This window comes from Geospiza fortis, unplaced genomic scaffold (assembly GCF_000277835.1).
Source record: "Geospiza fortis unplaced genomic scaffold, GeoFor_1.0 scaffold41, whole genome shotgun sequence".
In the NCBI taxonomy this organism is placed as follows: Eukaryota; Metazoa; Chordata; class Aves; order Passeriformes; family Thraupidae; genus Geospiza; species Geospiza fortis.
Window position 1 is genome coordinate 17,200,644 of NW_005054299.1, and position 17,687 is coordinate 17,218,330.

The window sequence follows — 17,687 nt, forward strand, 5'->3', positions numbered from 1 at the left end:
TTACTTTGCTAAAACAATAGCTGACATCCATGAATATTTTAGAATTTGTGCATCAGGTACTTTGTGCAGCATATTCTTATGACAACATTATAATTTAAATTTATTTGTGCAGTAGTGTAGTATCATGAACTATATAATCCAAGAAGTTATACTTATATTAAAATAAAAATGCAACTGGATTCACTGGCCTAGTTCCTGAAGCTACATATGGTGAAGACCCATGCCCTTCTTGACACTTACCTGTGCTTTGCTCCATCATTTTCCCACATCCCTGTTTTGACTGTTTTATATAGGATTGAGGCTGAAACATATCTTCGGTAGTTTTTCCTGTTGTAAGTTTAATTAAGAATGGGAAAATGTCTTACCCATAGTCCATTATGTTTTTTCCTAGACCAGTAAATAATACAGCTATTTTCAAGCAGCTTTAACACAGTAGTGTACTCTAATATATGTATTCTCTCATAAAACCATTCTATGATTCTATCCTCTTATTACTTCACAGGAATGTTTACTACAGCCTTGCAAAATCATGAGTTTACTAATGCAGTTGCAAACACTACTTTGTCCACCCTAATCATAATGACTGATAATACACTAAATTGTATTTAACTTGTCTGTCACCAAAATATTACTCAATCCAGAAAAACACTAACAAGGATTTTGCAAGATTGTTTTACTGTAATATGTGCTTCATAAAACCAGTATTTTACTTAGTAGCAGTTCAGAGGCTAAGCACCATATATGATTAAATTAAAGTCATAGAAACAAACTTTGTAAAATTTAATGTTATTTAGTTCCTTCTTCTTTCTCCAGACAGCCTCCCTCACATTCTTCTTCACTATGTGCAATATTATGAATAACTGAAAACAGGCTCTGATTCTTCCTGATTTTTCTGCATTGATGGCCCTCCAATGATGGTTTGTCCATGGAAAGATGCTTAATTTCACTGCTACAGTAAACCACTTTGTCTCCCAAGATCAAACCAATCAAATCAATCCAAAAGGCACTGAGCAGCAATTATCTTCATGAAGGAGCACTGGATGTCCAAGTGCTGCCTTTCCATTGTGATTTTTTATCATAATGATATAAAACATATTCCAATAATGTCTGCATCTATATTAAGTTTTATCATCAAAAATAAAAAGACAACAGATGTTCAAGAACAGAATTTCAAAACTTGGATTAAATAATTTCTGCTAGACTAATCCCACAGCTATTTACTCTGAACTATATAACATGTCTGTGTATTTTAAAAATAACAGACAAGTTACAAAAATCACTTTCATTGTAATCATACATTGGCATGCCCTATCTTTAACCATAAAGAAATTTAGAATCAATTTTGTTAAACATGAACACTTTAGTTAGCTCAGATTCTTGTCAGATTTGCAATGAACTTCCAGTAAATTAAATTATTCCAAAGATGACAAAAATATCACTTGAGAAATTTAAAGCAAGGTAATTTGCCTTTTTTTTGTTTTTAATTTGGAAAAAAAGGAGATGTTTAGTTTTTGTTATTTCATAACATAATTTCAGCCAAATAACCAACTGCTGAGCAGCAGCTAATGAGAATATCAATACAAAAAGTAATAAAACAAGTCGGCCTCATGCGAGGCTCTGACATATTTACATCATTGTGCATATCTCTTTGGAAGTGAGAATTTCCTTGGTATTCATAAGCATCTTGCCACAAAGGGAGAAATATCCCTGAAATTTCTTACCAGGCTACATGCAATATTATTAATATACATCTTTCACACATGAATTCTCAATATGGCTAGGTCTTTGAAACACAGCCATGAATAAAGTGTTTCATTTTAAACACTCCATCTCCATCTAAGGTCAAAAAATTTAATGGCTTACCTATCAAAACCAATTGATTTTACAAAACATATCTGTATTTCAAGAAATGTAACAAAAAATACAGGGCTAGAAACTGTATTTCAGATACTGTTCACAGGTGGTTTTTTTTTAAATAAAAATACCCAACTTTTTTGAAGTCTAGTCCCAGAGGTACGAAAATTAATAAATAAATCCTGTGATTTACAAATAAACTGATGGTCATAGTTGTTTCCTATTTCGAGCCCTGCATAACAAATTATGATGACAGCATGACTTTCATGTTGTGAATGTCAAGTATAAACAGGGGTAGAAATTAACCTGTTTTCTCCCACTGTCATCTAATAGGATACTCAAGAGAGTTTCCAGTTTGGTCTCTTTGTTTGTTTATTTATATACCAGACTTTAACTCATCCTGTGAAACTGGCATGTTTCCAGCTAAGAAAGGATTCTGAAGTCTTCTGTATTAAAGTGTGAAGTATTAAAACAATGCCTTTTACAATTTAAATATCTGAGTAACAAAAGTACAAAACATGCTCAAAGCAAGAATTTTTAACTAATCCAACACTTGGTTGGAAGAAGTTATATCTAATCCAACTATTTATCAGGTAACTTGATTATCTGTCATTAATTTCAACCCCTGAGAACTGGTGAACAGGAAAGCAGTCAGGAGCAGCAAAGTAAAAGAGTAAGTAATTTTAGGAAAACATTGAAAGAGAGATAGAATTAAGGGTGTGAAAGATGTGAGATTTATGATTTTAAGGTGCAATGTTTTCCACTTACTCTTCACCCCCTTTTTCCCCTTGCGCTCCTTTTTGTATTGTTCCTTGAGTTTGGTTATAACTCCCTGGTCGACATTCCAGGCTTCAGGCATGAGACACTGGTCTTCCTTTTCTAAACAAAGTGAAACAAATGAAACATCCTTTTTCAATAATGTCACCAAGTGATCTCCACTGAAGGAGGCAACAGTTGCTGTCAACGTTTGTCTTTTATTTTAAATAGACAGAAATAGCACCAAGCCTGTGAAAACTGCAAAACTGCTACTCACATTCCACTTCTGTTTGCTCAGAATGTTCTTATTAAAAATTGAGATGAAATTTCACATGTTTAATTCTCATAACCAAGCACATAGCTGTCCATAAATGTAAGCAACATTTACTTTACAATAAGTCAGGACACATTTTTCATCTTTCTCTTTCCTCCAGGGAAAGAATTATTATATCTAGAAGAAACAGCTATGTTACTTGTCTACATAACTTTACAACTCACATGTTGTGTACTGCATTTCAAATTCTCATTTTATTGCTTTTGTGCTATGTTGTCATTTACACAAAGCAGTAGCACGTTTTAATAATTTTGGAACACAATATTCATGTCATCATGGTTTAAATAAACCCCATAGAGCACTAAAGCCATGAAACTTTACAAAAAGGTGAAGGCCTGAGGTAGTAATCTTTGGAAAAAAAGTCCAAAACATTTCAGCGTACCTAATGCAAAAACATCCCCACATTTTGGTTTGGATTTGCTTTTTTTCCTAAACAGCTCCCTCAAATTGTTTCCTCTGTGAAATGATACAGCATGGAAGAATCCTTCCAATTCTAGAGTATTCAGAGATTTTGAGCAAAACATGTTGCGTGAGTTCAAATCCCCCAAGCAATTTTTCCATATATGGAGGCTGTCCTGAGGCAGCTTAGAAAAATAATCCGTGAGAGAAGGGGAGGCATTACAGCTCTTCCTTGTATATATTTTCTTGACCATTACAGCTCCAAAATCTTTGAAATGCATTATCTTTTCGCTTTGTTTTTCTCATTAAAATCTTAACCTTATTATTTAAAGATTAATTCCTTTCAGACCAAGTTTGCTTTCTACATTGATAAGCTATTCTAGATCTTTCAAAATACAAACAATAATAAACTTATCCTCAGACTAAGCTGCAGAACCTAAATGTCTGTAGAGGAAGCACAACATTATCAATCACAGTCTGAAGGAGTCACTATGACTGGCCAGAAGATAAAAACTACACATAGGTTATTAATATGACTGACTTGTCAAAAATGAATAGTGCTAAAAAAGACCTAGGGATCCTCTATCAACATCAAATTCAACAGGATTCAGCAACATACTCCTGCAGCAAGAGCAACCAACAATATCCTGGGCTGTATTAACAAGAATGTAACCAAGAGGGTGAAGAAAGCGACTGTTCCCCTGTGTTGGGCACTTGTGAGACCACAATTTGGAGTATCCAAGACAATATTTTTAATGCTGAGAGACCTTTTAGGTAGAGTCCTAAGTACCTATTATTGGCATAGTGTAGCAAGTCTAAGGGAGCCACTAAGACTGTGCAGGCAGCTGGAGCAGATGAGCTTCAAGGAGGGGCTGAGACTACTGTGAGAGTTCAGTGATGCCAAAAAAAGGCATCTTAGCGTGGCTTCTAACTACCTGATATACAGATTTTGAGAAAATAGAGCCTGACTCTGCTCAGAGTTGCATCACAGAGGGAAAAGATACTTTTTAAGGTGCTCTCTCACTCCTTTGAACCCTTCAGTCATGATCCTATACTCATGGAGTGCCAGATTAACTTAAGACAAAGTTTATCAGTTTAAGCAAAGCTATGAAAATAAGCATTAGTAAGCTGAAGAGAGACTCTAAAATAGATAGTATATGGGCTAAGTCATGTCCTCTTAATGCATATACCTCAATTACCACTAATGAGCAAGAATTGCATAAAGAATTCAAAAATATATGAGAAAATCATACTTCAGAGAAACAAGTATCTAGTCTTTCTGGAATGAACTAGGTTATAAGTTTTAATCATGCTTTTCCTCCCTGGCTAGACAAGACTTTTTTTCCCTCCTCCAGCAAAAAAAAAAAAAAAAAGTTTAAATAGATTTTTATTAGGTTGTTGCCAGGAAAGCACCCAATATATTAATTTTCTGCAGACTGTCCCAGCATGCTTCCCACATGTCCAACAGATACTATTCAACTTCAGAAGTGGATCCTGAACTACAGCTATTCAAGTGCTTAATAGCTTAAAAATTACCAGAAAACATTTGAGGACCTTTCAAGTCAAATGGGTTCAACAGTTTACTGTAACTGAACAATAATACTTGGAATCTAAAATGAAGAAAGAATTTCCTCTGTTGCTGCTGTCCCTCACTACAACATTACTCTACTGTACTACATTTAACAGTTTCACTTAAGCTCACCTAAGTGATTTACAACAGCAGTTCTTTGAAGAAGCTAAGTCTTACAGAGTTACCATAAAAGACACAGGCTGTGTAAGAAGTAATTGAAAAACATGAACACCTCCAACACAAACAAACTTTTTTGCATTTCTGGAAATGAAAGGACTACTTTTAATAACAATTTATTTTAAATGTTAGACTTCTGCTCACTTGTACTCAGCTGTCATCAATAAAAGCAAAAATAAACCAGAAGTGAGAATTTGAGAACAAAAAGCTCCTGTTGGCATACTGACTTTTTGGTGACACAAGTAATAGCTGCACTGACCCTGCATAAATGGATAAAATTTTAGTATTAAAGAGCAGTATCCAATTTTTCTTTTAAGAGCAGTATTTCTAGATTTGTTTGGTGAGTGACTGCTGATATCTAATGATCAGCAGATCCTGACTGCTGTATCTAATGATATTACAACATGCTCTTAAGCAGAGACTATATCACACTGGACAGTAACTTGGAGTCCAACCAGGAGATGGACATGGCTTCAGTGAAATACAGCATCTTGGAGATGCTCATGTGAGAGCCACAGCTACCATGGCTTATCTGTCTGTCACAGTTGCAGCTCCATCATAAAGCTCAATTATTTCCCATCATCTTCAATAGCTCCATGTCCACCTATCTTTAAGACTTTCCAGGGCAGCTTAAGCAGGAATCAACTTCCCATCAAAATATTTAACCAGTTCTTTTCTTTCTCCCCTTCTCTATACCAAGGGTTTGGGCAGAATAATCATGCCAAGGTAAAGTGGAGATGGCGGCCAGGTTGCAGGGCATGAACCTCAAAGGACAGAGAGCAGTTTGTGAAATGTCTCTCTATGACTAGTGGCCCTAAAGATATATTATTCTGCTAAATTATCAAAGAAAGTTTGAGCAGCTGAAGAGTTCATATTAACTAAATTACTAATCCACAATAGGAGTACAACTCATTTGGATTTTATGACTCACATTACTCTGTGCATCAAAGAGAAAAAGCAAAGATGACAAAATAACTTTCATATCATAATTGTAAAATACAGCTTTATCAGAGCCCTTCATGTGCATGGGTCACTGGAAAAATACACTGAAATGCCACTCATAAAATTTAAATTCTATCTGCCTTAGAATTAATGAAAAGGAAAAATGACCCGAGGCAGAAACCTTGAAGATTCTTTACACTGAAACAGTTTACAGAAAAAAAGAGATTATATCAAGAGGACTTCAGTCTACCAATTATTTATCGATAATAAAATAAAAACAGAAATAGAAGAAATAATCAAAAGATGCTGTGATCCTGACAGAGATCTCATTCAATGAACTGATCAGTCAGAATATGTTCTTAGCACACTTTTTTTTTTCTCCTGGTATGATCCATCAAATTTCCTTACCCCAGTCTGTCCCATCTCCTGAACTTCTCGATTCCCCATCACCATCATCTGAGGTAACCAAAAAGTCAAACTCTTTCAAAGCTTCTTCTGTATCTCTGTCTTCACTGCTGTCAGATAGCACTCTTTTCCTTACAATCTGAAGGGTCAGAAAGTACAGGGAAAAAAATGCTGAATTAAGTTACAAACACATTTTTAATCCAAGCAGTACTGTCTTGTCCTCTACACAAAATCCAAACAGGAAGTTGAAGAGGAAGCAGAAAAGTACACATTAATAAGCAAATCTGGAATAATACATAGACTTTGTTCAAACTTCTAAGTGAAAATGGAACTTGTGTGTAACTCTTTCTTCCTGTGACCATCAATAATCAATCACGGGGATAATAAATCTACACTAATCTACACCACTACTATCTTTTTCTTTAATACTATAAATGTACAAACTCTCTCTTAAAAGATTTCTGAAAAACACATAAAACACATAAGCAAAACTCAAGAATGCCACAGAAAAGACTTCAGTAAAACCAAACTCACTTTGCTTTTCTGAAAATAGCTAACTTTCAATTCTGAAATAATTCTCTATGTGGACCAAGACTCAACTCCAGGAAACAAATAAACCAACCCCAAACCCCACAACTGACAAGAGCTGATTTTCTTAGACTTTGTAAGTCATTCCATCCTGAATGCTTTCTCAGATGGTATTGACACTTAAACATGTTGCTTTTCATGTTCAAACTGAATTTCCCTTTCAGATTCAAAAGCAAATTCTGGTAAAAGAAAAAAATATACTATTTAATGAAGAATTTCATTTTAATCTTTCTACAAATTTACTTTTCCCTCAATAATCAAAACGAACTCGATTCTTTGCAGTTATCTGACCAACTGGTAAGCTGATGCCATGATACATGAAAAGTGTACCATAATTTTTACTTCTACAGAAATGGAAAATTTCCATTAATCACAATGTTTTGACTTGGACCCTTGCTAAGGGTCAGTTTGTAAAGACTCCAAGCTCATGAGGATGACTCATTGTATTTCCTCTAAATACAGTGAACGAATTTTTAAACCTGAAGCAATTCTAAACTTCAAGCTTCATTTCTTCAGCGGGCTTAGTGAACATACTGAATTACACAAGACTTAACAGAAGAGTCTCAGACATTAGTTCACAGTCCATGAATGACAGGAAAGATCTGGAAAGATCCCCTTTAAAAATGCCATAAAACTAATTGGTTCTTTAGTGTTACTTCGTAAAACTGACCATAAAAACAATCACATCCATCATCTCTTATCTGCTTCAATTTTTAGGAAACACAATTCACTGAATAAATATTAATTTTAAAGAAGAGTACTGATTGCATGTATCTATGTGATCATATGAACAAATCATATAGCAAAGTATAGATCATGAGTGAGGTTAAGGCCTTTGACTGAACAAACAAAAAAATTTCTTAACTACATTAGAGTTCTTCCAGTTACACCTCTTCCTTCCACAAGTTATAAATATAAGTGTATTTCAGTTTTGTACTCCAAGACATTTTTTTACAAGTAATTTTAAGTATCATTACCTTTTTAATAAATATTCAAGAATAAATATTGATATGCAATGTTATGAACAATACCTTCAAACTAAGCTGAGAACTGTCAAAAAGGACATTGATACCTTAAAAATTCTGTTCCAGTATCTATCAAAAATACTAGTCAGTATGGAATAGTAAAGAGACAATTTTAGAAAAATTTAATCTAACTTAGAGCAATAAAGATGGCAAAGCATAACTTGTATGCAAAAACTTAGAAATGCATATATAATTCCTCTTATGCACACATGCTTGGACAGAACATCATAAAGATGCATTAATGATTTGCATGTGTACATACATAGTCATATACTTTGCTTATAAGCACCTCATTAATCTCATTTTTTCTGTTCTTCGTAACTTTTTCAATTATTTTTTCCACTCACTGTTGCAGTATCAATGATTGTTTTCTCTCTTCCTTCAATATCTTCTTCATCCTCCTCATCACTAAAGTCTGCAGCTGCATTTTCAAGAAATTTGAAGGTCTCTAGCAGAGAGGCAGAGTCAGTCAATTCAGGTTTCCTAAACAACAACAACAATCACCATCATGAGAGAAAAGAAATCACAATGAAGTCTCTTTTGCAATTACTAAGCTGTTTTGTATTATTATGCACAACATATAAGACTAAAATAAGCCTACAAGTAAAAATGGACTGTTAATAGCTAAAATTCTTGTGGCCAAAGAACTAAACAATATACATAAAGTATATTATTAGAACCAACAATTATTCTTAGTATGACTGCCATTACTAGGACAGAGACTTCAATATTTTATTTGAAAAGCATTCAAAAGCAACATTCATTTGACACATGCCCAAAACAACATCAATTCTGCTATGCCATTACTGAAAACCTCAGCAACAAGGACATAAACCACAGCTACCAAGCTGGGCTCCCACATGTACATCAGGGTACAGAACAACTTTGCTACTGCTAGGTGATGTTCCTCATCTTGCTGGCAAACACCAAACTCTATATCTATCATTCATTAGCTTTTAAGACATGATAAATACGCCACTATAAAAGAATATAATGGGAAAATATCACTGATGACTAAATAATATTTGAATTTACATTAAACAAATAAGGAAATGGATGAAGATGGGTAAAATTATGACTCTGCTGGCAGAAATTTAGGCAGTGCCTCAGAACAGGAAGCATAAGGGTTGTTATATTAACAACAGAAGAGGAAGAATCTAAGAAACAGGACTGTAACAATTACTAAAACTCTGACAAAAGTACAGATAAAGCAGTCCTAAAATTATCAACAGGATCTGTGTTTTCTATGCAGAAGATGCACTTCTCCATCAACCCCTGAAAGATACAGTGAACAAAATACATTCATCTTGAATTGTTACAATTCCTTCCAATAAAACCTGGTACAATCTTTAGATGGCTTTGAAGCAGTGAAGACAAGCTTTACTGTTTTCTTACCTTTAATCAGAAGAGTTTTTCATAGTTCATCACTAAATGCACGTCATCTTGATTCTCACAATCACTGAAACAGCAGAAGTCTCCCCCTCTCTCCTCTCAGAATTGCAGCCCTAAATTGTCTTATGCAGTCACCCTTAGTACCAGCAAGTGCCTTGCTTCTGCTAAGCTTTTCAAAAGGTTCAATCAGCTAACACACCTATACAGTAAGGCTTTGCAATCCCCCTGCAGTGTGAGCACCTGATCATCCATCCATCTCCACTTACTCCAGTGTTTCATCATAACGCTTTCCAAAGGTCTATTACAGGAAGCATCCAAGGGCAAAAGCTTTGATGTGTAATAAGGCATGATAAGCAGCACACTTCCTTCTTTCCAAAGTCTCTGCTCAAGCAGTTCTATGCTTACATGACAATAATCAGCAGAAGTGGCTTTTTCATAGCCCCAGTATATCTGCATTTCATTAAGACAATTTGCTACTCTACTTTTTTTCCATTTACTAACCATTATCAGCCAAAAATGCCAATAGAGATTTCACTTTCATTAGAAATTCTGCATACACAGCAGCCTCATAATATATGTAATATACCTCCATATGCATTATATTTTCATGGTCATTGTTTTTTCCACGAATATTCCTTCCACTTTTCCAGATCTTAACTTAGATCTAAGAACAATCTTAAGCAAGTTTCAAATTTGCCCTGCTTCCAGCAGTATTGTGACCCTTGTTTCTATGACAAACCTGAAAACATCCTGTGACATCTTTATTTTTCCTTACGTAATCACTACTTTGGCAACCTATAACACCTCATGAATCTGTAGTAATAATGTACATTTTCACAGAAATCCTATGGTACGGCTGCCTTGCTGTTTCCAACAGAAAAAAATCTTGGTAAGACAACACTTGTAATGTGTTTCATTTGACTAACTTCTTGACTTTCAGCAAATTCTGAGAGTCTGTGTCTACTTTTTTTTAACTAAATCATCAAACCACAACTATTTCTGGGTATTTTTCCTCTGTATTTTGCCATGTAAAAATCTGCCATGCAGAAACACTATGGCTGATATCTATAATAGCAATTCTCAGACATACTCCAGGTAAACAGCAATATATGAACTAATACCAACCATGGACTATAAAATTTTAATTAAGAGACCTTACTATTAAGAAACAGATTCCTTCTACAGGTCCAAGTATTTGCAGTAAATCATACCAGACTTGGCTCTGTACTCATTTGCTCTTAAACCTGGCTCTCTCACACTGAAGTTCAAAGAGACTACCAAAAGAGGTATCTTTTTTTTTTTTGATTAACTGCTCTGATTTCAACTGTCCTATTAATTATTACACATTTTAGTGGGCAGGATATATGTACACACATATTGTATATGCATTTACATGGGGAGCAGGGGTAAATGGGTATCTCAAGCACTGGGAAACATGGTAGCTTATTTATAAGGTACTTCAAAACTCCTGTACAGTACAGATATGTACAGTCAGCATAGTGCCACAGAAAACTATTTGTGCTAAGACACAACTTCCAAGAAAGAATTCTTAAAACCCAAAAAGAAAAACAGAAAGAGACAGAATACTTAAACTATCCAAGGGTTCTACAGAAAGATAGTTTCAAGCTGACAGACAGGCTGATTTCCTATACTGTACCCCAATAAACCTTAGCAGTCAAATCAAAGGTGATTTAATAATTTGAGCTATTTGTCATCCTTTAGCAGCATATGAACATAATGCATTTTGGATAATGCTGTCAGCATGAATACTTTAGAAGAACATAAAATGTATTGAAGAAAATGTCTGGCCTTAGCTAATTTATGCTATGTACTTTGATGGATACTTCAAGCTTGCTTGCTTCATTAATTTTCCATCTCTCTCTTATCTCTCTCTTTTTTTCATTTTTTCTCTTAGAGGGTTATTCACAAAGCAACTTAAAAAAGCAGAAGGCCCAAAAATATATTCAGAGATAGGGTAGTAAAATAAATAACTTTAAATTCCGTTTTAGAAAAAGAAACACAATTTGACATTTCCAGGGCTTTTCTAGCTTCGAGTATTTTTTAAATAAATCAATGAGTGAAAACAACAGAATCAAGCTCCAAAAGTGGGGACTGATACAAACTGTGATATCACAAGCACATGTGAGGCAAGGTTCAGGGCCCATTGCAAATAGAGACCAAAAAGCCTGAAAAGGTCTCAACAAAGACAATTCCTTCCTCTCTTCTGAACTGTCCTGTATCACAACATATTTAAGGAAGAACATAATTTTCAAAGCGCAAGAACTTCGGTGCAGCTTTTTCCTTCCTCCCCAGCCATACTGTCTAAAGAAAACCAGCTGGGGAAGAATGAACCAGAACTCCCAGACAGCAGGAGAAGCTATGGAACCTGCCAAAGCAGAAAGCAGAGAGCAGCCAGACTGTGGCAAGGCATCCTCAACGCTGTGCTCCTCAGCTGCTTGTTCTGAATCTCTTTCCCACTGCTCCTTCCTCAGCTGGCCTCTGTAACAGCACTCTTGCATGCTTTTCTCTCCAGCACCTAACTTTGTGTCTTCTTTCCTTGAAGGTCCCATCCCAGGTGACTCAGCATTTCCTAACTAACCAACCCAACAAAAATCATTTCAACAGTATCATATCTTCTATGCCATACTGTTATCTCTGTCCATCACATTCTCCTTTCCAGTAGCCTTATCCAGGCAGACAGGCAATTCTTTGGGGCAGAGATATTACCCTGCCACTCCTGCCTACCCACAATTAGGTACAACAGGACTAACTGCTTCCCATGGGCATAACAATAATTACTGCCAGAGGCAACTGTAGCTAGACTAATGCTGCTGGATTTTCCTTCTTACTACAATAGACGGGCAGCGCACAGATTTTGTGAATATCACTCCTAAAACAGGGAACTTCTGATTCCCAAAGGTAAGAAATGTTTTCCTGTTTAAAACACAAAATTCTTGTTACAAATGGGATGGTAACTGAAGTACTTACATCCCTTAAAATAACATGATACTGAAATCACATGAGTATTTTCCTCCTCAGGAGAAGCTGACAGAATTCTGAGTAGCCATGATGGCTGTGAAAATCTGATCCCAATTTGTATTTTACAGGCTGTTCAATTATTCAGATTTGTGTTAACCCCTTGGCCCCTCTAAGACTAAAAATAATAGTATCTTCCCATGAAATCAAAAAAATATGATTTGTGGATATTTCATATATACTATTTAAATAAAGAAAGCCAGGCTTTGCTGGGCTCTGCAGGTCATAACATCAACTCTTCCTCTTCTGCCAACAGTGACACACCTTGAGACAAGCATTTTGTGTAAAGATCCACTTGGTTCTGACACTGAAATATTGCCAGCTTTAAAAAATGTATAGCTCAGACTGAACGTACTTGCTCTCAACATTTAATATTCATGATCTTAACATAAATCCTGTTTCTTAGTGAGTGAAATGCAGAAGCCATAACCTACAGGCAAGGTGAAGTTCTTTTGTGGAAACTACAACAGGATGCTGATGATACCTTTCCAGCTCCCAGTGTGATCCAGAACATTTCAAATTGCAAAGTCAAGTTTAACTTAGACTAAAGTCACATTATAGACATGTATTTTCTTTGTAACTAACACACTCTATTTTTCTATCATTACCTTCTCTTTTGTTGATAATAACCCTGGAAAGTCTGTGGTCATGTCCAGGGAGAATCTCAAATTTCTCCCATGAACTGTCCAACCAAAAGAACATTAACTGCCTGAGTCCTACTCACAGCCTCAAAGGAAAGAACAGAGGGTTTTTTTGTTTGTTTATTTTATCCAAGACATACACAAGTTATCTTAAATAAAACCAGGATTTTATTGATAAATTCAGAAGCAGGAAGAAATACCACAATAAAGTTAAATAAATACAAGTTCAGCTTAGGCTGAGAAATGCTCCTGGGAGCTTGTACAGCTGGAAAAAACCTGTTGAGACCCAGGATTCAGAGCTGTTCTACCATACGCTTTCTTGAGCCATTTTCTTTGGTTCAGTTTCCTACTACTATCAAAATAGCTACTGCATAGTCTTCATGAATTTTATTAATTTCCCACAGAATTTAGTTATCATATGTTTTAAAACAGTCTTTTCAATGTGGCTAGTTAAATTCTATCAAACTGTACTCATTAAATAAATGCATGCAAATTCACTGAGGAGTGCCTTTAAGAACAGTTCATCAGATGTTCAACACTGTAAAATCTTTCATAATGTAGCACAGAAAATATCAAAATAATTTATAAAACTATAGAACAGTTAAAATCATCAACATTTACACACAATGAACACAGGCCAGGCTAACAGTCTGTCACAACCTTCGAAATCCCCTATGAAGTCACACCACACAATGCAAGAACTAGTGCAATATGTATTACAAATGGTAAGCAACACTTACAAAATGGTTTGCATATAAATTGGAATTGCAAAGGAATGACATTTAAAAAGCAAGGACCACTTCTCTTGCCAAATCTAGTCAGCTAACTATAATATATCAAACAAATAAGTTTTATAAAGAATTTAAAAAAAAACCCTAATATTTGAGGTACCAGAGTAACTCTTGTAAGTTATTTCTCCATTCACCTCCCCTCTCTTTGCTTCTCTCTCTCTCCAACTGCACAACTTCTGTGTCTTTCTGCCCATTCTTTCTGTCCTGTGAGTCTTATGTGACATTTCCAAAAACCATCTCTCAAACTCTTAAGCCACAGAATGGTGCCAATTAAAAGTGTGGTCCATTTGTACTTCTTTCTTCACAAAAAAACCCAATTTATCTACTTTTTTTTCCTGCTTTAGTGCATCTGTTGAAAGTATCCAGATCTGGCCTAAATAAGGTACCTTTGAAATGCCTGTTAGCTCACTGCAAGATGGAGGTAGGGAAAAACAGAAAAAAGGTGAAAAAAAAATCCAAAATCCATTTGCTTTATTCCCCTTAATGTTTTGGTGGGTTTTTTTCCTTTTTGTAATTCAACATCTACTTGCATACTATTTTGGAAATCTTTCTTATGGCAGCTCTTACCTGAGGTTTATAAATTCAGAGGTATTTTCCCAAATAAACCATTTTATAAGCTAGTCAACAAACAACATTCATCAGCCAGTATGCAGCATTTTCATTACTTGGGCCAGTGTTAATAGGATTTAGAGATGCAAAAGAGTTACATAGTCTTCTGGTATACAAAGATGGTCATTCACTGAAGTGTCAGTTGGAATGACTTCTGTATATCAGAAAGATAAAGTTTTCAAATTTTTTATTTTTTGAAAAGGTCTTCAGATTTGCTTTCAAATGCTGAGGTTTGATTTTGCTCATGTAAAGTATAGGCAGTGGAAGCCCTTGGCAGTTCAATAAGAAAAGAAAAGGCAGCAGGTAAGTTTAGAGAGAGACTGATACATCACTGAGGACCATTTTTCTTTAAGACGTTTCTATTGGCTATTTATAGTTCTAATGATCAAACCCTTAGCAAGAACTAATCTATACCATTTTTATACATAGACATTTGTATCTATGCATATATATACACATATGTTTGGTATATCCTCATTCCTTTCCAGTTCTATTCCTTTATTATATTTGCTTCCACTCATACTAAATGGTAGTCAAATACACACCTTCAAGAAGGTAAACTAATTTGACTGTTTAGGTTTCACTCAGTAAGATAAAGCTACTAAAAATGAGGTAATAAATGAACTAAAGATACTTAAGTACTCTCATGTTTTCAAGGCTACAAGCTACATTTGCAGGCAGCTTTCATTTCTGTTTCAGTTTGTTGGAGGAAAGCACCCATTCCTCTCACTGCAAGTGTTAGGAATTTAAATCATTATTATGAGGTTATTATTTTAGTATCTATTTTTGAGTCCAGTCATGCCAAGTGGTACTTATCTTTTGTAATGCAAGTGGACTGATTGAAGAAACTGAAAACTGATTCCCTTTTAAATTCCATGAAATAAGTGAAAACAGGACTATATCTAGCTCACGTTATCATATTAACATTTCATTTATGGATTCAAAATCTTGCAGGGTGCATTCAAAATCCACATGATGTCTTTCTTGAGTGCTAAAGTTTTCAAGAGGATCTGTACATCAGCAAATAAATAGGCAATGTAAGAATACAAGTCTGGCCAAACATGCAGCAGCTAGTAATACAAAGTCTGAGGTTATTTCACCTAAGGATGAAGAGAAACTGATTTGGCTTAAAACAGAGTCAGACAACAGTAGTGTGTTCATCACTGTACCAAAGCAAGGGGAACTTCTCTGAAGAAACTGCAATAATTCAGGATATACAAAACTAAGCTGAGAGGTTATAAGGGACCGGACAGCAATTTTCTAAAACAACTAGAGCCTAGCAGAATTCAAGTTACATATCCTCTGCTGCAAATAAATGTTATTGTATTAAGTATCTGCACGACATTAATCATCATACGCTTCTACATACCAAAGCAAACAGCATCAGCTTCACAATAATCACCCCTATCGTTCTCACTAGCCTTTCCCACAAAAAGGCTCAACTCAGTGTTGGCATCCCAAACACTGAGTGTCCAAACCTCGGCTGTTGAAATAGGTAAAAAGGACAGACAACAAGATAAAACTCATATAATAGGCAAATACTGCTGTAACAACTTAAAAATCTGTAAAAGCTGTAGTAAGCTGAACAGAGGAAAAACATCCTCCCTACCTACCATGAAGTATACACTTCACACATCCCCAAGGTCAGAGGAAAAATGCCAGGCATTATCTTTAAAACAATCAAAGGCATTAGAAAATATTAAAAAATAAGCAAAGTGTGGGTTTCCACTGTGCCCAGTACAATCAGAGCAAGTCACAGAGGTATTTCAGAAGAAGGCTGAGTAGCAGCAAAAATCACTATGCACAGATGAATACATGCACAAAAACTGTGCTAAAATCTGACTGTGTTGAGAAGTAGATCAGCTCTTCCATTTTTTCCCTGGAATTTTTTGGAATACTAATTTATTTTGTGCTCCACCACTTTCATTTCACTAAGAAAGTAGTGGTTGATTATCAAACAAATAATGAAAACATAAAGGAAGTTTTGTTTCCTATCGCCAATACTACCTCTCTCCTCTCAAAGAGATAACCATATGGCAGCATAAAAGCATCAAATACGATCTCCTTCCTTTCTTTGGAATTTATCATGAGTGTTCAGTTGTACAGAAGGCAGTTGAGCCAATCTGTTCTTTCTGCAATTTACACTGCTATATGGAGAAATCTTTAAGGAAACTAAAAGCTAGTGTGCCTTCCATTTTTCTATTCTGGAAATGCATCATTAAATCAATACTCCTCCTGTTTTTCACAGTACCATTTTCCCCTCTATTGCACATTATCTTCATCACATTCTTTCCAAACTCCTATTGATTTGTCTTTATCGTTTCCCATCCCCAAGGTTTCTCTTTACTCCAGTCCTGTAATCCACTTCTCACATTTTTCACTCCACGTAAACAGTATTCTAAAACACTGACTAAAAATGCACAGATTCAACTGGGTGCATGCTATGCAGTTCTTCCAAGACCAAACAGATCAAAAATGCTATGAGCTGTCTTTTCTCACTTCAACAGAGCTGCATTCCTTGTTAGACTATATCCATTTTCATGCGTTACCTTCTGCCCAGTGCTCTGCTCTTCAAATGTAACTAAAACATCTTCAGGCTGACCAGTGTCCTCAGACTTGCAAGCAAATATTTGACATCAATGTTCATTATATGTTTGCAACAGGAAAATCTGCCAAACTGCATTGGCTTGAGCAGTTCACAGGCTTCTCTGGTGATAGACAGCAAAGCTTTCTCCTATGAAGAGTTTCACTGTACCCATACAGTCACTGAGAGTCTTCAGTCTGCATTTTAGTTTGCAACTGTCTCAACATCTCATGGTCGTGGCAAACACTCACATATGACCTTAAACTTCCTGGAACTGCACTAAGGTTTTGTTTGGTTTCTTGTTCTTCCAATTTCTCACCATAACTTTCCTCTTCTACCACTACCAAACTGCAGACACTTGTTCACTGCACTCCTTCCAACTGTAAAAGCCTGCTGCAGCCCAAATCCATTTTTCACTTTACATACACACAAGGATGAACAAGAGGCTGCTAAAGGAAGGGCCAGTCCTTTTGCCCTCACAGCAAGCAGCCTAGCACTGGTGAGGTTGCTTCAATGAATGCATCTTCCTCAACAGTAAACCAGAACTTAGCTGAATCACCTACATTTTCCTAGTTCTGCCAACC

General features: G+C 35.6%; 1 protein-coding gene across 3 annotated transcripts in view; it reads right to left on the reverse strand.

The window, feature by feature from the left end:
• STRN (striatin) overlaps positions 1-17,687 on the reverse strand; it is a 54,634-nt gene that overhangs the window by 22,927 nt on the left and 14,020 nt on the right. For 2 of the 3 annotated variants that reach the window (XM_014308221.2, XM_031059452.1), the window contains exons 5-8: positions 8,398-8,533; positions 6,441-6,576; positions 2,623-2,733; positions 241-327 (exon numbers count right to left, since the gene is read on the reverse strand). In XM_014308221.2, coding sequence (XP_014163696.1) covers positions 241-327; positions 2,623-2,733; positions 6,441-6,576; positions 8,398-8,533 — 470 coding nt within the window. The remainder of the gene's footprint in view (positions 1-240; positions 328-2,622; positions 2,734-6,440; positions 6,577-8,397; positions 8,534-17,687) is intronic. The other variant, XM_031059458.1, reaches the window with a different exon arrangement.